The sequence below is a fragment of the Lissotriton helveticus genome, chromosome 1_1 (genome assembly GCF_964261635.1).
Source record: "Lissotriton helveticus chromosome 1_1, aLisHel1.1, whole genome shotgun sequence".
NCBI lineage: Eukaryota > Metazoa > Chordata > Amphibia > Caudata > Salamandridae > Lissotriton > Lissotriton helveticus.
In genome coordinates, this window is record NC_136057.1 from 470376129 (window position 1) to 470400323 (window position 24195).

Sequence of the window (24195 nt, forward strand, 5' to 3'; positions counted from 1 at the left end):
GGGCGTAGCTATCATTGGTGCAGCAGGCGCAGTGCACTGGGCCCAGAGCCCTGAGGGGGCCATTGTGCCCAGATAAATGTTGTATTTTACTACCCCAACAATAGTGAAATGGGCCATTTTCCTTGTTTGCACCAGGGGCCCTGGCATCATTGATACGGTACTTGTTTGAGTGCAAACCACACCCATCCATTTCAGGACTAGACTCTCCTTGGGCCTCACAGGAAAAGGGCAGCAGTGCCCTTGGAGTGGGATTAGTTGGTATATCTGGGTTCTTGTGTGATCTGTGAAGGTTCCTCCAGCAAATAAAGTAAGGCTTATACACATATTCTCTCAATGCAGGGAGTGCCCCTCAGGAGACTATCTTCATCCTCTAATCTTGGCATTTTACAATTGCTGTCCCTAGCAGTCCTCAGTCTTGCCTTCTCAGCCATTCACAAAGATTTAAAGAGGGAATTCTACCTCATTAATATACATGAGGAAGAATTTCTCTGAATCATTGCAGATGATAGTTGTGAGCTGTGCTAGATTGGTACATCTGATGCAGCACCAAAAAACGATGAGGTTTGAGCAGTAACACCTCCTCCAATCAGAGCACTGTCCAGATTATAAACACTGCTTCAGGATATGCGGCCCCTTCTTTGTTGCACACACAAAATGATAAGCTTCATTGATAATTTCTCTTCGCCATATTCCATTTTATTATTTTATGTAGCTACATACATTCCTTATAATGAGTATTATATGCTATTTTGAGTGTTTGCTTACACCTATGTGCTGGGTTTTACGTATGCAGCGACTTTTTGCATCGCAGAATGACTTCTCCATCTGCTTTGGGGGCTTGAACACTCTTTGCACACCTGGGTTTACGTATATATTTACTTCAGATTTTGGTGGGTTTACTGTGCTGGAATAGTTTCAGTGGTGCCAGTATTCTGTTATGGGGGTCTGTGTCTGATATGTGGTTGCACCAGGCAGGTGTTTGGGAGGCTCTATGCATGCGCTGTCCACTCACTGAGGGACCTAAAGGCTGTCTTTTTTTCTCTCTAGCATCTGTCAGCATGGGGCAGTGTTTTTTTAGGTGTCGCCTGCACAGCGCTTGTGAAATCTGTTGTATTAAAAAAAATCTTAAAAGGGGCTTAAAGGGGCGTGGCTAAGATGGCGGCTCGGTAGGACGTGCTCCGCGGTGGCTCCCTAGACCCGACCCCCGACAGGGATTTCAGCAGACCATCGCCCCCACCGAGCCAGCCACCGTCGGCGGACAGGGTCCGCATCTGCCGCTGAGGCGCAGGGGCCGTAGCCGAGGCTCGAAGAAGGCGAGAGGCGCCGCGGAGCGGAGACGACCCGCTGCCGCTGGTGGGCGCGAAAACAGTGACCTGAGCCCCAGCGGACAACGGCCCGGGGGGGCCTCCCACACGGCGCTCCCGACTCAAGAGCTGAGGAGTCGAGGGATCCCACAGCGACCGCTGCGACCTGGGAGCGGTTTTTGGCCACAGCCGACGGTCAGTCCGGCGGATCCGAGGCGGACAGAGGGGTGCCGGGTCCGCCGGCTCCCCACACTACGCGAGGCCCCGGCTTGGGCCTGGTAGCGGAGGACGCGGCCTAGCCTTCTTGACGGCCGGAACGGCCGACGAGCAATACAGGGAGGGGCCCGGGCGGCACCAGCGACAGCCTATCAGCATACCGGCGGGGGGACAGGAGGGTGGACACCCCCGCCACAAGCAAGAGCTAACGTGGCCCAGGTAGAGGGCTGAAGACCCCGGGCAGCAGTGGGGCCTTGGCGCATGGGGCGTGAACAGTAAGCGGCCAGGGAGACCGGGAGACCCCTACCTCTAACAAGCGAGGAGCGCCCCTCAAAAGGTGTCCCCACGTGGCCCCACACAGCGTGCCCTCGCCCGCTGCAGCGCCCGGCACCCCACAAGGGAGCTGCACAAAGGAGCAAGAGGGGGACGGAGGCCCCTGGGAGGAGGAGTAAGAGAGCGGACAGCCGGCCGGGCCGAAGGAGACCGGGGCCACGGCTGGCAGCGGAGTACCAGGCTCAACCCAGGGCACAGGGGCACCCGGAGCCAGGGGAGTGTGACGCAGAGGTCCCGACCGGGGACACACGAGGCAACCGGCCAGGCCACAGCGGGGCCTGAGGGAAGGCCTCAAGGAGGCGACGAACCGCAGGGGCGGCGAGCCCTTGGGGGTGTCGGCCCAGGCAGGTCGGCGGAGGCCTGGGACTCGACCGAGTGCGCCACAGCCCGCACAGCCCACGGGTGGGGGCTGCAACGCGAGGGCCTTCGGCCACGGCACAGAGGGCACGGAGACGGTCAGGGCGCGGAGCCGAGGCGCTGGGTGAGCTCGGACCGCCCCCCACCCCCCCCAACCGGCTCAGACACGCCGAGGAATTCTGCTGTCCTGCCAGGGATTGCGACCCAACTGGGGCCTCCAGCCGGGACTAGGAGCACTATGGCGTCCAACAACCGCAAAGGGAACCGCAACATCTCAGATATGCTGACCAAGGGACCCTCTAAGGGCGACAAAAGCCCAGACAAGCCGGCCCCGGTGCCCCCCCCCAAGGGGAAGGACCACACAGAAGGTGAGACTCCGGCGACCAAGGCATTCATGGAGGCCCTCTTCACCTCCCTTAAGGAGGACATCCAAACCTTCAGGCAGGAAATGACCGGGGAGTATAAAGAACTCAGGCGAGATGTCGACGAATTGGGGGAGAGAGTGGCTGCCAACGAGCTCTCAGGTCAAGCCAGAAGTGAAGAAATAGAACTCCTCCGGCAGGAGATCGTTCGCCTCCACGACCAGCAGACTGACCTCCAGTCCCATACAGAGGACCTGGAGAACCACTCCAGAAGAACTAACAGTCGCGTCGGGAACGTGCCACCCAGATCAGAGGGAGACCACGTGGCAGGGTACCTACAAGCGCTCTTCCGGATGGTGCTAGGCGAGGACGATGACTTTGTGATCCGCATTGACAGAGCCCATCGGGTGGGCCTGGCCCGCCGGACCCAGGGCCCCCCGCCGGATATCTTGGCCTTCCTGCCGGACTATCCCCTAAAGGAGCGCATACTGAAGGCGGCACGTCTCAAGCAGCCCCTTTGTTTCCAAGATCATGACGTGGAACTTTTCCAGGACTTGTCGGTGATCACCCTACAGAAACGGAGGTCATTTAGGGTTGCCACCGCCTTCCTACGCAAGGAGGGGGTCCCCTAATCCTAGGGGCACCCTTTCCGTCTCATCTTTAAGTGCAACGGTGCCCTGCACCAGCTGCGATCCTTGCGCGACACCTGTGCAGTATTGGACATCCCACACGAGGAGCCGCTAATGGACGATATGGACGGGGGGCGGTCTTCTGGGAATGCGTCTGGCTCCCCTCGGACGGCTGGGGACGGCTGGCAGAAAGTGCGTCGAGGCAGGCAGCAGAAGAAGACTCTTAAGCCTAACCCCGAAACAATGGCCCAGGAAAAGGCCGCAGCGATCCAAGTAGTATCCAAAGACATAGTATCCTGAGACGACTTCAGCGACGGTCGCCAACAGCTAAGTTTTGACTCCTGGTCGGGGGGCCGAGAGCCGCCGCTGCCACAAACCCTTACATTGACTCCTTTACTACAGGCCTAGACTGTCAAATGATTGGCCTGGGACTATGTTCACCTGTTGGGGGGGGGGACGAGGGCACAGGTTGAGGGGGGAGTTGGGGTCAGGGTGGGCGCGGGGGGGGGGGAACTCGGTGTGGTCAATTCGAATCAAAGACAGGCGTCCTAGGGAGAGGTGGCTCGGGGCTAAGTCTAGTGCAGGCAAAATGCTCACACTCCCATGGCAGTTGACAGCATTCGTATCCTCTCCCTTAATGTGAAGGGACTTAATAATCCTATTAAAAGGAGGGCAGTTCTCTCATTCCTCGAACGCTCTGAGGCGGACATTTGTCTGTTACAAGAGACTCACCTGTTAGCAAAAGACTGGCACCGCATGAAAGCCAGAGCCTTCCCTCATCAATTTTACTCCACGACCACTGAGAAGAAAGCGGGGGTAGCTATACTGGTATCCAGGCACTTTAGAGGGCGGGTGGGGAGCAAGGTGGCTGAGATCAAGGGCAGACTCCTAGCGCACACAGTTCATATAGGCCCTTCTTCCTTCACACTAGGCTCTCTCTACGCACTCAACACTAAACAGGAGGCCTTTTTGAGGAGGGCGCTGTCGGGAGACATGAGGCTTGTTCTGGTAGGAGGGGACTTAAATCTGGTCATGGACAATGAGATGGATAGGTCCGGGAAGAGGTTTGGGGACACGGGGGTACTCTCGGCGACGGGGAGGCAGTGGCTGAGAGACAGAGGGCTGATTGACATCTGGCGGGAATTGCATCATACCGCCCCGGGATACACCTTTTATTCACATGTGCACCACACATACGCCAGGATAGACCACTTTCTGGGCTCTACCGACATGATCCCCATGATTCAGGACATAGACGTTACACCAGCGGCGCTTTCAGACCACGAAGCGGTAGTCCTCCAACTGACGGTCCCGCGCACACCTCCACACAGGGGCAGGTGGCGATTCAGAGAAAGCCTGCTCTCCCGCAAGGGGGTGGTACAACAACTGTCCCAAAGCATCGCCAGTTACTTAGACCAAAACGATACCGGGGAGGTGGCCCAGGCGACACTGTGGGGGGCGCTCAAGGCGGTCATTAGGGGCGACATCATGGCAATCGCGGCAGCGGATAATAAGGAGCGAAAGGAACGGAGGCGGGAATTTGAGACGCAGGTGCTGGAGCTGGAGCGGGTTCACTGCCGGACGGGCGCCCCCCGGATCTGGCGCAGATTGAAAGCGGCCAGGGCACAACTGGCAAGTCTGGACTTGGACAGGGCAGAATATGCGGCGCTCCGCCTCCGCCACACGTACTATGTAGGGGGGGACAAAACTGGTCGCCTGCTAGCCAGCAAACTTAAGGCTAAAACGGTCCGCTCCCAGATCCCCGTTATACGCGGAGACGACGGCGAAGGCGACGAAGTCCGAGAGGACGACCGCATAGTGGAGGCATTTCAAGCCTTCTATGCAAGGCTCTATGCTGCGGACCCGGCCCTGGGGGAGGAGGCGGGGAGGGCCTACTTGGAGACCATAGAGGTCACAACTCTCAGTGAAACGAACGCCAGTGCGTTGGACGCCCCTTTCCGCCTGGAGGAAGTCATATCGGCCATTGCCCGACTCAAGCCCCTGAAAGCCCCGGGCCCAGATGGCTTCTCCGCGGGCTTTTACAAGTCCTTACCAAACTGTTTAACTCTTTCGGAGGCCCGGGCTCGATCCCGAAGGAGATGCTAGAGGCAGAGGTCATTGTCCTGCCAAAACCGGGCAAGGACCCTTCGCGATGTGCGGCGTACCGGCCGATATCGCTCCTCAATCTCGACCTCAAGCTCTTCACGGGCATTTTGGCCTCCCGTCTGGGACCCTGCCTGCCAGGCATAATCGAACCGGACCAGGCGGGCTTCGTCCCCTCCCGGCAGTGCGCGGACAACACCAAACGCATAATGCATGTCATAGACAAAGCTAACTTCAACGCCTCTGATGCAGCACTGCTTTCGGTCGACGCCGAGAAGGCGTTCGACAGGGTGGACTGGAGATTCTTAGACCACACGCTGACGAAATTCGGCGTGGGTCCCCGTTTCCGCTCCTGGGTGGCTAGTTGCTATACGTCACCAAGGGCGACAATCAAAGTAAATGGGGTTAGCTCCAAGCCATTCGACATCCGAAGAGGCAAGCGGCAGGGCTGCCCGCTCTCGCCGCTCCTGTTCGCTCTCTACATTGAGCCTTTTGCCCAGCGTGTTCGGGACAATAGCATCATCACGGGGATCAAGTTTGGGGGAGTGGAGCAGACTATGAGCCTGTACGCGGACGACAGCCTTGTGGCGGTGGATAGTCCGAGGGTCTCCATACCGGCCTTCCTGTCAGAAATGAATGAGTTCGGGGCAGTATCGGGCTTCAAAATGAATGTACAGAAGTCCGTTGTCCTCCCGCTGGGTAGCAACGCCCGGCCAGCTAACAGAGAATCGCTGCGCATAGGGGGTCTCGAGGTCAGCTCCACAATACAGTACCTGGGGATAGACCTGACGCCAGCGACTGCCCAGACGGTTGACCTTAACTACACTAAACTCTTGTCACGCGTCCAGGGGGACATAGCGAGATGGAAACAGCAGCCGCTCTCGTGGCTGGGACGGGTGGCTGCCATCAAAATGTCCCTTCTGCCCAAGATCCTCTACCTGTTCCAGACTATCCTGGTCACCCCCCCATTGGGGATGCTGAAGAAACTGCAGGACATCCTAAACCACTATGTGTGGGCTAACAAGAGGTCCAGGCTGCGGCGCGACTTGGTCACGAGGGTGACGGCTGAGGGGGGCTTAGGCGTCCCAGACTTGCGGCGTTACTTTCAGGCAGCACAGCTCAGGTTCCTTCTGGAGTGGTCCAGGCCGACTTCAGAAAAGCATTGGTTATTTCAGGACAGGGCCATGGCGGGCCTGCCCCTTTGGAAGGTCCCCTTTCTGGCACGACCCGACAGACCGACATACCTCAAGAAATCCCCTATCACCAGGACTCTTCTACAAGTGTGGGACGCTACTGCGGTCCCGAAGGGCCTGACGACTTTTCCCTCCCCTATGACACCTCTGTTAGATAACCCGGCGCTCCCCCCGGGCAGACCGCCGGGCTCGTTCCCCCAGTGGCGACAGTCTGAGTGCCGCTCCGCAGGCCACTTGTTTGATACAGAGGGCTTTTTGACATGGGACACAGTGACAGCGGACTACACACTTGATAAGCCGCACCGCTACCAGTACTTCCAATTTAGGCATTGGCTGACGCACCCCGACGTGGCGCCTCTGGCCGGTCGTCCTCTCACCGCCTATGAGAGGTGGATCATGACTAAAACATCGGACTCGCGGTCCATCACAGAACTATATCTAATGCTGTCCCCACCTCCCCCCACGGAGAGATCCGCCGGGCAGAAACGCTGGGAGAAGGAACTAGGGCGAGCTCTCTCTGACAAAGAATGGCATGACATCTATTACCGGGCTCACCACACGGCCAGAAACACAGCTAGCAAAGAGGCGGCAGTGAAGATTATTGGCATTTGACACCGGAACGCCTACACCAGGGGAACCCGAGCAAAGACCCCAAATGCTGGAGAGGGTGTGGACATACGGGACCCATGCTACACATTCTGTGGGAGTGCACCGAGGTACAGGAATATTGGGAGGTAGTGCTTAAGGACATAGATACCCACTTCGACACCGACATTCCCCGCTTCCCTGCTTATGCGATCCTGGGGCTCCCCAACAGACTGACGTTCCCACTCAAATCAAAAGGGGGGAAACAGATGGGATTGGCGATGGGGGCAGCGACCCAACACATCCTGTCGTTATGGGGGACCACAACAAAGCCCACTCACACTGGGTGGCTACACAGATTATGGTATATCATGGGGATGGAAAGGATACAAGCCTCGCTCACGCAGACATCAGAAACGTTTAGAGAAGTATGGCAGCCACTCATCTCCTTGCTTTCCCAGGAATTCACGGAGCTCACCTGTCCGAAGTATCTCAGGGTTCTGAAACTGGCGGAGGGGTTCCGCGATGAGACGACCAGAGCAGAACATAAGGTTTAGCCTGCACCCCAAATTGTCACTCCTAGGCGATACAAGGGACACACCGAGTGGGGGGGGGAGGGTTGGTAGGGGCCGAGGGTAGGATACAGTTGGGATAAGTTGGGGCGGGTGGGGTTTCTAAGGGGGTTGGTGGAAAAGAGTTCTTGCGGACAATGCGGGGTTCGTCTACCATCATACGAGCATACATGGACACCTGGTTACCCCTCGTTAAATGGATGGACGGTTGAGAAATGTAACGCCCTTGGGGCGGGGGCTGCTGCTTTGCTCATTTCGCTCATGTATGTATGGTATCGCTTTGTGGAACTCAATAAAATACATTTGATCAAAAAGGGGCTTAAAACCCACCCTTTACTTACCTATACTTACCATTGGCTGGCTCCCACATCACTTCACTTACCATTGGCTTGTCTGGGCATTCTCACTATTCATGAAAGGGGGCACCTACCTCTTCATTCAATGGCCAGGGACTATACGTTCTGTTCTTTCTGCAGGAAGAAGCCTGGGTCTGCTCAGCTCGAGGTATTCTTGAATCCTTGAGTCTAAAACGAGCCAAGCTTTCGCATGGGGTCTGTCTGCTATCTAAGCTCTAACTTCATATTAAAAAATTAAACACTATCAACCTTTAATGTAACAGGAGACAGAAATAAATATGCATCTTGTGGCTGATTTACACAATTTAAAACCAGAAAACCTGGCGTCAGTCCCTGTTTCCCCACTTGACTGAATTATAAACTAGCCGGATATTTTGTTTCCCTGTGCCTCCATTTTCTTCATTATTACATGAGATCACCTTGAAATGTATAAGTTCAGGATACAGTCTGTACAAAATATCTCTTATTTTTTATTTAATAGGTTGTAATGTTGGTCCATGTACAATACGATTGTAGGTCATATTCAGGATCCGCATTACAAATGACATGTTTCTTACTTCGCTAATGGAATTATCTTCCGGGCTAAGGGGCATGAATATTTCTATCTTAATTTTTTTTAACTCTCACTTAGCCAATGCCTCTCATCAAAGTGATACAATCTGGTGTTACTAAGGTGAAACTCTTTTGCATATTAAAGAAATACAAGTTTTTCAATTTTGAGGAAACGTAATCATATTTCATATGATGCATCTTGCATTATTTATATGCCAAACATTAACCAGACTCAGGTCATGCACAGGCTCTTAGATCTCGCCTGTCAGTCACCTGCAAGGAGCACTGCCGCCTCGCTGCACGTATCAGCTTATTTACTCTTAGTTGCAGCCCACAGTAGCCCTACCAAGTGCCACGCATTCACGTAATAATCTCCAGTCTTAGCTGGAATGCAGAAACAGCACTAATCAGCATTACTCTACAAAGCAACGCATAGCACTTCTTGGCAGGCCTGGGTTGATCTTTTTCCTTCCTCAGGATTCAGCAAAGTGGTTCAGTTTATTAGTTTCAGCATACATAAGATGAGGCCACATAGGAAGGAAAGGGCTGAATGATTTTGACAATGTCCAGATTGGAGGCATATGGTGCTGCTCCACCCATTTAGAGTGTGCTTTTAAACTGGGAAAAGTCAATGCTTTATCAATTGGGGAATTGGGAGGGCCAGCGAGCTCCGCTGGATGCCCTCCTACAGACCAGGACTGGTTTACAATATTTGGTCATAGATGTTACGACTGAGGTGGAGTGTTTCCTGGAACTTAAATTATGGAGAATCCTAGGAGGTTTCCGGGCGGACGCAGAGAGGGGTCGCACGCTTCCCCTGACCCGAATGGTCAGAGATGCCCTGTATAAGATGATCACCCTACCCAAATTGCTTTATGTGTTACAGAACACTCCCTTACCAGTCCCGGAGAGCTACTTTCTTAGCCTTGACAAACACTCCGGACCTGGCTCTGGGATGGGGTTACCCCTTCAGAGGTGCTGTGGACACTGTACTGCTCAGTCTACAATGGGGGAGTGGTGTAACCCGACATGTGAGCATATCATAGGGCTGCACCATTACAGGTTAATAATGCATGGGTGCATAGCCTATTCGATGAGCCAGCGTACCAGGTAGACAGGTTGGTGATGGTGGCAAAGACTTAGGTTCATTTCGTCTATAGCAAAAGAGACAAGCGACCCCTGGACAGGCCGATCCGGGTGACATTGAGGCATGGGATGATGCTAAGAGGGACAAGGGATAGCAGGGGACACATACGCTGGAAAAGCACATTTTTGTCCGAGGTGGGTAGGCTCAACGACTTCTACGGTTGGGTGAAGATTGGTATAGAGACGGTGGGGGGATGTTTTTCAGGGGGAGAGCTTAAGAAGTGTGAAGTATTACAGCAAGAATATGCCCTACCCCCTCCTCAGTACTCGGTACCTGTGACTCTCCCATGCCTTGAGACTGCGGGGGATCCTGGGGAAGAAGGCCCCAGAGGGTAGTGACTTGGTGTCCTGGGAGCCGAGCTTACTCATAAGGCTGTGTCTCAGTTACACCGGATTCTCCTTAATAACACTCCAGATTACCTTTGCAAACTCCAAAAAAGGTGGGAGTCTGATGTTGGGCCCTTAGAGGATATTGACTGGGAGGCAGCGTTGATACACCCAAGGGAAGTGGCTATCTCCGCTAGGCTGCAATTAATTCAATTCAAAATCCTTCACATATCTTATTACAATAGGTCCTGCCTCTACGAGATGAGGAGGGCTGAAACTTCCAAGTATCTTTGGTCTGGGACAGAGGTGGATACCTTCTTTCAAACTGTGTGGGACTGCACCAGGGGGTGTTCTTATTGGGGTGAAGTTGTCATTAAGCTGGAATTAGTGTTGGTAGTTGATCTCCCTAGGACTCCCCAACTGATTATCCTAGGTATACCTAATGATGTGGATCTCCCTCGGAGGCAGTTGCTGTTCTGCATGCTGAGTTTTGTGGTAACAAAAAGAGATGTGGCTAGAGTATGGGATCAGGTCTCCACGAGGGCCGAATGGAGAGAGTGATGACCAGATGTATGGAGGAGTGGGTTGTGTGTGAAAGCCGAGGGTGCCACTTGGAATTTAACAAGGTGTGGGGATTCTGGGAAGGTGGAGGTCACACCATGGGTTCATGGATGATGCTGCTGTTGTGGTGGAGTAGGGGATCCCACTTCTGAGGTGAGAGGGGAAGGCGCAGATGGGCGGGGAGTGAGTGAAGGGGGCTGAGTGCCTATGACGTGTGCAAGATAACTGTTATTGTACTGTTTTGGAGACGAAACTAATGAAAGATATTTATTTTAAAAAAGAAAAATAAATTTACATTGTAGAACTTACTTTGATGTTTTCATTTTTTTGTTATCAACAAATTTTACAGTTTTTTTTCTTTGACGTGGATTTAAGGATACTATTTACTAATTTCCTTTAATAGAAACCAAAGCCTCACTCACATTGGTGAGAAGGCATTCTATATTGGCAACATCTACTACAAGTCCTTATTGTAAATAAAAATGTATCGTGCAAATTTGAAAGATGTCGCAATTACTTTAAACACACTAAAAACTTTAACTGATACGCCGTTTAAAATCAGTTTTACTGATATAAATCTATTTAAATGTTTGCGACAATTGGTAGCAGCACATACGGAAATACAAATTCAACTTTTTGCATTGGAAAGTGATATATTATAACCTACAGCAGCAGGACGTCCTGTGGTTTTACGCTCACAATGCTTTGTTCGCGGTCTAGTCTTTTACTGGAATTCTCTGCTGTAAACAGACCTACAAAAATCTAAAACCAACAGTTAGACGAGACCAGATTAGCGGCCATTTTAAGATCAGGCTGACCATTTATATCGTATTTCGAGAAACTGGAGGAACTATGCCTGACCTTCGTATGGTCGCCTCACGGGCATTCTCACTCATGCGCACGTGTGGTGCTTGATGTCATGGCCGTCGCTGCTACAGTTCGTGTTTGGCCCCACGCTTTGCTCGCGGCAGGTAGAACAGGGATCAGGTGTCTCTCTGGTTCAGCCCCTGATGGCATCCCCCGCGGACTGAGGCCGGAGAAGTTGCGAGAGTTGTTGCAGGGCGCTGAGGATGTCACGACGCAAGAGAGGCAAAACCAGTCCCCGGCGGACCGCTGCGTGCTGCTGTTCCCTGGCCAGGGTAGCCAGCACCCGGGCATGGTGGGTGGGAGAGCCTTGCGGTACCCTACAGTACGCGAGATGTTTACTACAGCAGAGCAGGTGTTGGGCTACGATCTGCTGCAACTCTGCCAGCACGGACCCCGGGAACAGCTGGATAGGACTGTTTACTGCCAGCCTGCCCTCTACGTCTCCTCCTTGGCAGCCGCCGAACGACTCAGCCAAGAGCAGCCCGAGGTGAGCCCAGTGCGTCTGCCAGAATTTAAGTATTGACACATTTTTTAAGTGTCCATGAATTAAGTGACCGCGGAAGGTAAAACAGCGCAATTTGGGCTGTCAATGGCAAAAAAGTTAAAAGTTCCATCAGGGATCTTAACTTGTCTGTTCTGTGCAGTTTTGCCAAATTTCGAAACCCGTTGAAAGCCGAAACTGTTAACTTCCGGCTCACAGTAAGCCCAAAGGAGACAGCCCTAGACCAAAAGCACCCAAAGCTGAAGGGCTCGAATAATCCAATCATAGGCTGTAACAAACATTTAGAAGCATAATCCTAATTTCAAGACAAATTTGTAGAACTGGTAAACAGATCAAAATGTAAGGCAGTATAGTGCGCTTAGTAGGGAATATTGTGTGTGGAACAACATCACAGCAACAAACCTATGTAATTTAACAGCCTGGATTCCCAAAGGAGTGAACGTCCGTTTTACAAATGCACGTTATGGACTACATTTAAGAATTACTCCATTAATCACTGCCCCTGTAGCAAAACTTTAAACAATTTCCCAATCCCTGTACTTCATGCAGGATAATCTCCAATGCACTTTAAAAAGTGCAATTTTCCTGTATCAGAATGCATGCCGTTCAATGCAAGTGATTCCTTTTTTGGACAACGCACAACCTGAGCACGGGTATTTAAAGCCACTCGTATTTGTTAATGTCCTCATTAGCACTAAAGGAGAACTTTGAAATACATGTTATCAGGATGTTACGCTGTGAGGAAGGCGTAAGATATTGACGCATTTGCACCCTAGAAGTGGTGCAGTGAATTCTGCTAGATTTCACTGCGTCACTTCTGCGAGGCTTACTTACGTGGGAATGCCCACCCTGCATACATTATACGTGATGCAGTTAAAATTTAGCGCAGGGGTTTACAAAGTGACGCATCTGCTTGGATGCGTCACTTTGTAAATAGGGTGCAACAGGAGGCATGTTTTACGCTGCCAATGCGTCACAAAAAGTGACGCAACGGAAGCGCAAAACTGTCTCAAGGCCTCTTAAATAAGGCCCTAAGTTTTTCTTATGACGTACCCTTAGCTGAACTATATCCACACACCATATCCAAATGACAAGAAATGTACTTCTTTGCATAATCGAGGAAAGGAGCGTGCAAATCCAAGTGCCGCAAGTAAGATTTGTTTTTTTTAAGACCGTTCCTTCTCAGATACAGTGCCTATTAGTCATGGTGAATATCCTGAAAATGCGAAACTCTTGTGGATGCGTAGATTAAATCATGGCGAACCGTGTGTAAGATTGGCCTCGACAGGAACACAGGAGACTGCAGTAGTAGAGTTGATTTTTTCTTTATTAAGGTGCAGACATCAGAAACCCCATCCAGCACCGGAGACTGGTAACTGTCAACTGACCGCTTCCACAGTCATCCTTAGCAACCTACAGATTCCATGTTCCATAGTGACAAGGTAACATTCTGATAAAGCAAGACACTACATCACCTTCTCTCCCAATATACAATAAAACTACAGCATAAACATAAGCGTAAAACAACAAAAAGAGAAAGCAGCATTTCAAACATTAATTCGAGGTTTAAGGACCTTACACAAATTCCGGCAATCCGGCAGGGCGACTAACCGCCCTACGAGGTCTCCAGTTCTTATATTCAGAATTTGACACAGATGAGGAAGCGTTGGGATCAGATACAACAGTGGGATAACATTTTGAAACTCGGTTAAGATTCCACACTCTGTGGTCATTGGTTTTAATGGCATTCTTAAAAACTTTTATCACCTTAAATGGTTTACTAAACTTCGAACAACCTGTGCTCAAGCGAGGAGACTTAATCTTAACCCAGTCCCCCACAGAAACAAGTTTCTTTCACAGTTTTACGGTCAATAAACCAAACCCTTCTCCTCGCCAGCACCTGCCTCTACTTCTCTTTCCATCCTTCCACACTCCCAACATGATCATAAATGAAAGATCTCTTAGTAAATACCCATGAAAGACAAACCTCAGTGTTCGCCACTCTTCCCTTGAATAGACGAAAAGGGGAAATCCCTGTAGAAGAGAGCGTAGTAAACCTATACTCTCTGACTTTTTTCCCTCATGACTAGCTCCCAGTTTAATCCTGACACATTGGCTTGCTGCAAAGTCTCCTTCAAGACTTTCACAAACCTCACGACAACACCATTGCTTTCAGGATGGTAGGAAGCTGCTTTCTTATGCTGGATACCTCTAGAAGACAAGAACTCTTCAAATATCGTAGAGGTAAATTGGATGCCATTACCCGACAACAAAGAAGATGGGAGACCCTCTCTCTCGAACAACTCATCCAAAAAGTCAATAACAACAGTCGACTCCACAGAGTTCACAACCTTAATCGCTGCCCATCGTGAGTGCATTTCCACACAAACCAATACGTACTGATCACGTGCATTCCTTTTGACTGGACCCAGAATGTCTATGGCAATGTTCGACCAAGACCCCTCAGACTACTTTCTTGTTACCCTGGGTTGAGTCCTGCACTTTAGTATCCTATCACTACAAGCACACTCTGTACAATTTCAAACAACCCCCGCTACATGAACATCAACACCAGGCCACCAATAAGCTTCCCTAATTCTCTCCTTGGTCTTGACAATTCCCATGTGACTGGCATGAGCACTCTATAGCAACCGATCCCAAGGTTCACGAGGAGGAACCAACTTACTTCCCCTCTAGAGAATACTGTCAACAACGGACAACTCCTCTTTGACCTGCCAGAAACCCTTGAGTTCTTCACCGCATTCTTTTTTTTCACACCAGTCACCCAAAACCATGGTGACAACGTTTTGTAACAACTCATCCTTACATTCATTCTCAGAAACAACGCCCTCGCTAATAAGACAGACATCAACTTCTTCCTCAAGTTCTTCCCCACAGAACCATTCACGCTCACCAGGAACTGCAAGACCATCATCATGGACATCACCTAACATAGATAGACAGTTAGCCAACGTGTAGCTAGCCCCAGGAAGGTAGGAAACCATAAAATCAAATTCCTGAAGAGCCACCACCCATTTTCTAATGCGATGAGACACCAAATCAATGCCGTTCCTCAAAAATACTTCTTTCAGTGGTTTATGGTCAGTTACCACAAGGAATTTACAACCCCATAGAAATGTTCGCAACTTGCGGATGGCCCAGAATATAGCAAGAGCCTCCCTCTCAATGACTGAATATTTGTACTCAGCATGTCTTAAAGGTCTGGACAAAAACAAGATGGGTTTCTCCTCACCAGATTTCTGAAGAAGCACAGCACCAAGAGCCTTAGAACTAGCATCAGTCATGAGATAAGATGCTTTCTTTGGGTCAAAGTTACCTAGATCAGGAGCTTTGTTAAAAAACTTTCACATTTTTAAATGTCATCACAGGACTTACACCTTACAAACTCACACATCTTCTTTAGAAGATTTCTTAAATGTTCTGTAACGCCAGCAAAGTTAGGAATGGATTTATGATAGAATTCAGCCATTCCTAAGAACTTTACAAGTTCAACCTTCTCTTGAGGAACTCTAAGATCGCTAATGGTATTGACTAGAGCCGGTTTTGGTTTGATGCCATTTGTGGACAATACATGCCCTAGCTATTCAATCTCTGCCACATCAAATGACACTTGTCAGCTCTTAAGGTCAGACCTGCTTTACATAATCTTCCTAGGACCACTCTCATCCTACTATCCTGCTCTTTGCTGTCAACACCGAACACAAGGATGTCGTCTGGGTAGATTTTTACAACATCCACACCCCTCAAGATTCGCTCCATAACTCTCTGAAAAACAGAGGCAACGGAAATGAGACCAAAAGGCATCCTCAAAAATGTAAAGGTGCTAAACGGTGTCATGAAGGCTATAAGATCGTGAGATAACAGATGTAGTCTTACCTGATGATAGGCGGAGGTCAAATTGTGGGAGGAGAAATGTTTTGCACCACCAAGTGAGCACAACATTTCACTAATGTTGGGTAGGGGGTAATGGTCCACTACCACCGCTTTATTGAGCTCCCTCCAATCCACACACAGCCTGGCGTCACCATTGGCCTTATGAGCCATAACAATTGGGCAAAGCCATTCTGTGCCTTCGAATGCTTGTCTGATGCCATTGGCAACTAACTTATCAAGTTTGACCCTCATGCTTTCCTTTGCTAAGAGGGGTACACTCCGAACCGTAGCCACCTTTGGGACAGAATAACACCTAATGCATGCAGTTCTTGAGGCACCCAAGTTTTGTGTCGAACACCTCATGAAACTCATTGACCCATATTTTCCAGCCATCACCAACTTGATTAACAGACTGAATTTCCTTCAAGCACACAGGAGGATCTTCGTGAGGGTCCAAGAACACGTGCAAGTCACGTTGATGGAACCAGCTTATGAGAGAATCACCCTTCATGGACACATACACTTTTCCGGGGATGATCCTACCCTTAAAATCAATTGTTCCCCAATAGCATCCCAAGAGATAAATTATTTCTCTGCCATATCCTCTTGGTCTTGTATCCGGTTTAGACAATTTAACCTTCTTCATCAGTTGTTGTTCAAAGAAAGACTTGGAAATTAGTGTAAATTTAGCTCCTGAGTCAAATAGCATCTTTACTGGTGCATCATTAATCAGTACCATCTCCATGGGACCATTACTACCAGATCCCTTGATTTGACAAATGTTTATATCTAACTGTATATCATCTTCATAAAGATCTACTTCTCTGATTTTCTTCAGCTCTTTTCTTGATCTACAACATTTCGTAAAATGACCCTTGCGTCCACAAACATTACATATAACCTTCCAACCAGGGCAACTTTTGAAACTAGCCATATGTCCAGTGAGATTACAGCATTGTGAATGTGGAGAGAGTATGAACTCCCTGTGGTTGAGCCTGTAAACACAAAGCTGTGGAACAAGGATAGCAAAATTTGAGCAACAAGCTGAAGCATGTTGAAGACTTGGGGCCGTATGTATGAACACATTTTCCCATAGACACAGAATGGGTAAAAACCTTTGATACATCTGGCCCTTAGTTTCTTAACGGGAGAACAGTGATGCACAGACCATATGTGTCATTGCTCTTCAAGTATTAAGAATTTGATGTTTGTTTACCAAGTATATGTTCATAATTTCCTAAATTTAACAAAATGCATTGTTCTTGAAGATCGGCTTATGTTGAGAGATGCACAGAAATCTGGTCTGAAAGTTGTTGATAAATGCCCAAAAGGTAGGGTGATATCTTCACTGTCAAAAGAATTATCAGCCCAAGACGTTGCTCCATCAGAAGAGGCTTAATCTGGCAAGCAAAATTTTACTTCACGGTGTAATTTGCTGCTTTTGTAATTTAAAAGCCAACTGGGACCGTGGTATTTACAATTGTTTGTATGCAATTCTCTGCGTCAGGCCTGTCCTCTATTCATTGATCTACCTAACATGCTGCCAGCTACATGCTAAACCATTTGGAGCAAGTCCATGTCACCTTTCTGAAGGAAAGAACTTACCTTGCCAGCAAACTACCCATTTCAACATTTCTTTAATTTGGAAGGTATTGGATACATGATCTACAAACATTAGTATCTCCCTGAAGCTCCTCCAGTTGGTATATACTACATCTTTACCTGAAGACATCTGGCCGCCAATGTTTATCCTATTCCACAGCGCCCACTGTTTCTATTTAAACGTCATTGTCCTTTGTGACTGAACTTTGTCCCCATTGCTGGTTAACATTAAACGACTTGCTAGGAGCTTAGAAAGTAGAGGTTGTAGTAATATAAACAATTGCACTAATAATGACTGTTCAAATAGCATATGCATCTAACCGAATTGTCTCTCAGATATTAATGAATAGCATGTATTATACAACTCTACAAGGCTCCTTTTATCAACCTTGATGTGAGAAAAGGCTAAGCCACTCTGCTGGAATTTAAACCTGTAAACTGCAGGCAGCCATCAGATGTAGGAATTGGGATTCCACACTGAGCTGTTTTACCAACATGGATTCTTTTATCTGTTTGTTTCTTAAGTTGATAACGCACACTTCAGCCCCCTTTGCCTTTCAAAGCGCAATATATGAATGGTCCACAAGAGTGGGCTCATGTGCAAGGAAGCCTTGTGTTGGTTACACCAAACAGCATGTCAACAGTTCCATTGGAAGAGAGAGATGTATGTGCATGTGAACTGCTTAGTGCAGATTAAAGAAACTCATGAGAGCAAAAATGCGAAGTTACGGAAAATAAAGGAATACTAGAAGTAGTAGGCATGGCTAGCACACCTTCTGTGACTTTTACGGGCTTTAGCTTTGAGTAAGTAGAACATATTTTCTAAATAAATGATGCCTTAAAAGCCAATTAAAGAATTCCAATGGCAGTCATCTGATAGAGATTGGGTAATCTTGGAAGTAGCACACAAGGGCACCGAGCTAAAGGATGAAGACTAAAGCATCTCAATCTGTTCTTTAAATCTCGCCTAGCGATGCAGTGCATGCGCTGCTCGCCTTGGCGAGATCTATTGTCGTCGTTTTTTCGGCAAAAGGGGGACAGAAGATGTGCACGCGTATGTGTCATGTGTACGCGTGCACATCTCCTGTCCCGTACGGGTCATGTGTACGCGTGCACATCTCCTGTCCCTCCCTGTCTCCTGATCGCTGTACCTGCGCGGACAGGAGATGTGCACGAGGAGACAGCTTTTTATTTCTATGACGTAGTTAAACGTCAGTGTCGCACAGTAAGATGCAAAGTACGTCTGCCCCGGCCTCCGGGCAAAATGCTAGCATCCTCTATTACATATAGAGCGATGTGTCTGAGGGGGTCCTTCTTCCCTGAGAGAGGTGTCGGGTGAAATTATCAGATAAATATTTTCCAGACCTTAGATTCCTTTTACAAATTCTTGTCATCGGTTGTGTTTGTCCAGTAGGTTCACTTGATTTGATGCAAGACCACAGCTTCCAAAATGTGATTACGTAACAGAAATTTTGCGTAGAGGGCAAAGAAAGCTACATTTAATACCTGGGGTGCAGTTAGTATGTTGTAACGAGAAGTAATGTTGCTAGTGGCACAATGGGGATGATTGTGCCATGTCAGGTCCACCCCTTTTGCTTTAGGAATCCCTTCTTCTCCTTTCTTTCTTTTTTTTTTTCTTCATTGTTATTCTTTCTTTACAGTTTTGATAGAGTACATCTGTTGTATGTGATGGAAGTTTCTACCCAAATGGCCAAATAAACGGATCGTGCCTCTGTGACTCCCAAAGTGAAAGGACCCTAGGCTAATAAAGGAAACCTGCACAAGACAAGGTATTATGTCCAATCCATGAAGGTTTACTCCAGTTTTTAGAATAAGTGCGGAAAGGCAACTTAGTCAGCCAAATTATCACCAATGAATATCATATGTCAATTGTCTAAGGATAGTATCAGCAAGAATGTCTTCCTTCAAAGATTAAGCAAAAATCGAATGGAAATATTCTAAAGTCAAATCACAATCAGTCATAAGGACTGCTTAGTAAGAATAAAAAAAAATAAGAAGAATGAACGTTGATCTTTAATAATCCGCTCTTAAAGATGCATGCATTTTGGGACAGGTATGACCCCGTGCAGGGTAAATGTGAGTGTACTCCTGCACGCATGGCTGAATGTGAAACCGCTATCCTGACTTCTTGTTTACCCTAGCATGTGCGCAGAGTCCTCAATCAATCAGGATTTGTATGGCGTAGCTAATCACCCGAGATGGTATCCGTGCGCTGGGAGTGATGCTGCAGGGGGCTCAGTCGTACATCCAGGTATTGAGTGCCTTTCTGAATTCCACCAGAGAGGGTGTGGTCCGTAGGTGAAGAGGGATGTTGTTTCAAGACTTCGCTGTGTGGTAGGAGAAGGAGCGTCTGCCACTGTTGGTGAAAAAGGTGTGGGCAAGGCACAGGGAGGTGGAGCTCAGGTGCCTGGAGGGAAGATGAAAGGTCAGTAGATGGTTGATGTATGCTGGTCCCTGGTTGTGAAGGTATTTGAAGGTGTGGATCAGCATCTTGAACTGGCATTGCTAATGAATTGGGGGGTCCTGTGGGGCAGTGGGGGGTAATGTGGGTCTATTTAGAAGGTCAGGGATGAGTCTTGCTGCTGAATTCTGTATGATCTAAAGGCTCTTCAGGAGGTGCGAGCTGATTCCAATGTAGAGTGTGTTGCTGTAGTCCAGCCTCCTGGTGACTAGAGCTTGAATGATCGTACGGCTGGTGTCGATGGGGACCAACTTAAAGATCTTGCAGAGGGTGAGGAAGCAAGCGTAAGAGACTGACTGCGTTGATCTGTTTTTTCATGGTAACCTTGCTGTCCAGTATGATGCCAAGGGTGCTGGCATAGTTGGTCGAAGTGGGTTATGGTCCTAGTTCAGGAAGTCCACCAGGCGTCGGTCCATGGGGAGGTTTTTCTGAAGATAAGCACCTCCTCCTTGTCTATGTGGAGTTGTGGGTAGTTATTTCTCATCCAGTCGGCGTTGTCTTTCATGCACCTAGGGAAGTTAGTCAGAGTGTCGGAGGGGTCTTCTGAACGTGAGAGGATGAGTCGGGTATGTTCACTCTGTGCAATCTTACGACTTTGGTTAAGTGAGTCATGTAAGTGTTGAACAGGGTAGGACTGAAGGACGAACCTTGAGGGATGCCGCAGATGGTGCTCTTGGGTTGCGAGGTGAAGGGTGGGCGATGCATTATCTGGGTTCTACCTGTGAGGAAAGAGGCGCTCCACTTGAGGGCGTCTCTTTGGATTCTAATGTGGTGAAGCCTTTTGATGAAGGTATGGTGTGAAACTGTTGTACTTAATATGGAATGGTGCACCAGTGATACCCATATCCAAATAAGTAAGCCGGGCAATTTATGATGTATATTCCTCTTTATTTTCATTTTTGATCTTTTTTGATATTCAACCAAACACACAAACCATCCAGCCAATGCGTTTCGTTCAAAGTATCTCACTTGAACTTTGTCAGGGCTTCCATGTGTAAAAAATTGGAGTGTTCCCACTTGATCATGTGTAACATGACTATGTAGATAGAATTCCTCCTTGTATTAGAGAATATATAGTCAATATGTCCTTATGTTGTGCTCAAGCCATACGTATGGCCATGGGTTAAATATACCCACCAATAGCACTGCCGCCGGCATGCCAAATATCACGACCATTGGTGATTTGGCGGTTGATCGCATTCTCGAGGGCTTTGTTGGCGAAAGAGAGCAGAGAAATGGGGCTTCAATTCTTGAGTTTGTTTGAGTCGGAGGCCAGCGGAGACCCTTGCCTGTCCATGGCAATGTCAGAAACTGTTCCATGACCTGGAGGGGGCGAACCAAGTATCCCTTTGTGATGGGCATTGAACTACTGTCCATGTCCTGCATGCATCACATAAAGCAGTGGCATGGTAATTGTGTTTTGTGTATCATATGACCAGTCCTTTTTCTCTATTTAGGATAGGCGAGCCTACTGGCTTCTGACAGTTAACGTTCTGCTTTATGAGTAACCTAGAACTTTGTGCCGATCTATTGAGGACATATATGTGCATTCAGCCTGTAGCACATGCATTTTGGCAGGACTCTGTGTGATGTGAGAATCTGAGTACTTGGGACCGGTGGGACTATTTGGGATGCCCAGGTTTATCTTGTTACAATTTGGAGGAACTTCATGGCTTCCCCCAGCCAGTGGAAGTGTATTCCATGCTATGGCTGGAGTTAGAGATCCAGACACTGAAGTGGGGAGAATGGAGACACGGTTACATTTTATAAATTCAGAGAGGACCTTTTTAGTAAATGTCTGCTCATTAGTTCTTCCTGAGCACTCCTGTTTGGGGAATGTAGGGGAGAGGGGACTGCAGTTCCTGTTCAAGGAAAGGCCTTTTCTCAGTATTGCCTCCCCTTTTGCTTGTCTGATTACTCCTCCGGAATGGATGATGATAGCCATTTGCAGATATCTCACACTCCATTATACCCCTGTTTAGGATACTTCTACTTGGAGCGAGCCCTGTTTCTAACTTCAGCTTGACTTGATTTGTGCAAGCAATCAGATTAAAACATGTTAATGGTTTACGATGGAGGGCTAAGTTGAATTTCTAATAAAACACTTTGTATACCAGCCTAACAAAGCAAAGAACACAGCACATATTGTAAAATCATTTAAGATACAATGTAATTTTTTTAAATTACACATTTTATTAGGTTATTTTGCAATAAGTAGGGGTCGCAGCCCCACCATGGCCAAAGAGATGTACTTTTAGTTTGTATCAGTAACCATACTTCTGATATATAACACCCACCAAAACATGTAGGTGACATAAACGAAAAACGTAGACAGGTTCCGGTCTCTATATTCATATAAGCGGTGCAATCGTCATAGTGTGCCACAATAAATATATACATACACATATTTTTAAACTCTCGTTGGGGATATACCAATACATAAAAACATAACAAAACAGTTTCAGGGGTCCGACTCGGGCAAGGGGGGAAGGTCGATACCATGATAGTCCGCCCATCGAGTCCAGATTTTGCACTGTTTAGCAGGGAATCCTCAAGACCTCAAACAGCAATCTCAGCCCCCAGACAATTATCTAGTTCATTTACCCAAGGTCGGGGGCGATGTTGCCTTCCACATTTGTGCTGTATCCCTCTTGGCCAACGCAAGTGCTAAAAGCAAGAGGTGCTGCTTATACCTATTCCCCCCTATAATCTTCATTGGAATGCAACAAGAAAAGGCCTGGGTCGAGTGGGAGATCCCATGACAGCACCTCATGAAGACACGAACGAATTTGGTGCCAAAGACGGTTGTAATACCGAGCAGTTCCAAACCAAGTGTTAAAATGACCCCTCCTCCCTATTACACCTTAGGCACATGGGGGACTGAATAACGCACATCCGCCATAGATGTACCCTAGTGTAATATGTGAGGTGTAAATACCTAAATTGGATAAGCCGAAAATGCATGGACACTGCCGCACCCCTGGGGCTGGCGATGGCTTAGGCCCAATCATCGTCGGTGAGTTCACGTATATCTGCTTGCCATGCAAGCCTTGTCTTGTCCAATGTGGTGGGTGTATGGGTCCTCCGTGTCTGATAGACCTGTTTGTTTTTGTGAGGTCCTAGGTCTCCTGTGAGCAGTCGCCCCTCTAAAGGTTGAAACTCAGGGAGGGATTCTAATGTATGGAGCTGGGATTGAAGTTTGTGTCGGAGCTGAAGGAACTTATAGAATTACGATTTATGTAAATCTAAATCGGTCTGAAGTTGTTGAAAAGATTTCATTGTGGTGTCACGCGTTACATCGCCAAGGGTCGAGATCCCGACACGGTCCCACCCTCTGAACCCTGTTAATGTTGGCATGGATCGGAGATATGTATACAATGTAATTTTGCAAATCAAACACTCGCCCCCAGTCAACTGATCTGGGTTTCATCCATCATCATTCTTTAGCTCACTCCACCACGCCAGTTCAGACATGGCCATATGCAAATCAGTCTGACCCTGTGCCTCATGGGAACAGTCCAGCCCGAACTGCCAAGCCATTTCTTCCCTGGACCGGAAACGAGCATCCTGGGACCAGTTTCGGGTTCATAACTCTCATCAGCCAGGCTATCTTGAATCCAGTGGCAGAGTGAGCAAGGGACCCATGTCTGGGCATACCCTGCCAACTTAGGGCGAACAAAGCAATTTGCTGTCACTTACCTTCAGGATTCGTTTATAGAACACGGCATGCTCATCTTCATACACAGAATCTCATTTCTATCATCGTGATAGAAAGTACAGCTCAACAAATACTGAGACAAGGCTTTATCGTTGCCATCACTGTAGCCAAACACAGTGAACCTCTTGTCAATGTCCAATAGGAACTCTCCTTATATTTTCATAGCCAGGTAACAGACGATATTTGTGGAATCCTTAACTTTGTTATTATTCATGTGGGTCTTTAATCCTTGTATAAAACCATCTTTAATTAAAGCACCTGTTCAGAGAAAAACAAAACGCTGCTCTTCTTTCTTCTACCTTGTTTTTCTAGCTGTACATTGACAAGAAGAAATAAGATATTTATGGCAACATGATTTTTTTTTATGCAATCCATGGGAAACTGTCCATGTTTCTACTGCACTTTTTTTTTAAACTAACCTGTACTAAACTGCTTCTAATATCTTTTGCTAAAAAATACCTGATCTTTAATTTTGCGTTTAGCCATTCAATTTTTACTCTTCATGTTTGTGCACACGCACTTTTTCTAGGAAAC

General features: G+C 48.2%; 1 protein-coding gene across 1 annotated transcript in view; it reads left to right on the plus strand.

Annotated features, from left to right (window-relative positions):
• The first annotated feature begins 11448 nt into the window (after positions 1–11448).
• Positions 11449–24195, plus strand: part of MCAT (malonyl-CoA-acyl carrier protein transacylase) — a 53718-nt gene continuing 40971 nt past the window's right edge. The window contains exon 1 of the mRNA XM_078673879.1: positions 11449–11950. Coding sequence (XP_078530005.1) covers positions 11516–11950 — 435 coding nt within the window. The 5' untranslated portion in view covers positions 11449–11515. The remainder of the gene's footprint in view (positions 11951–24195) is intronic.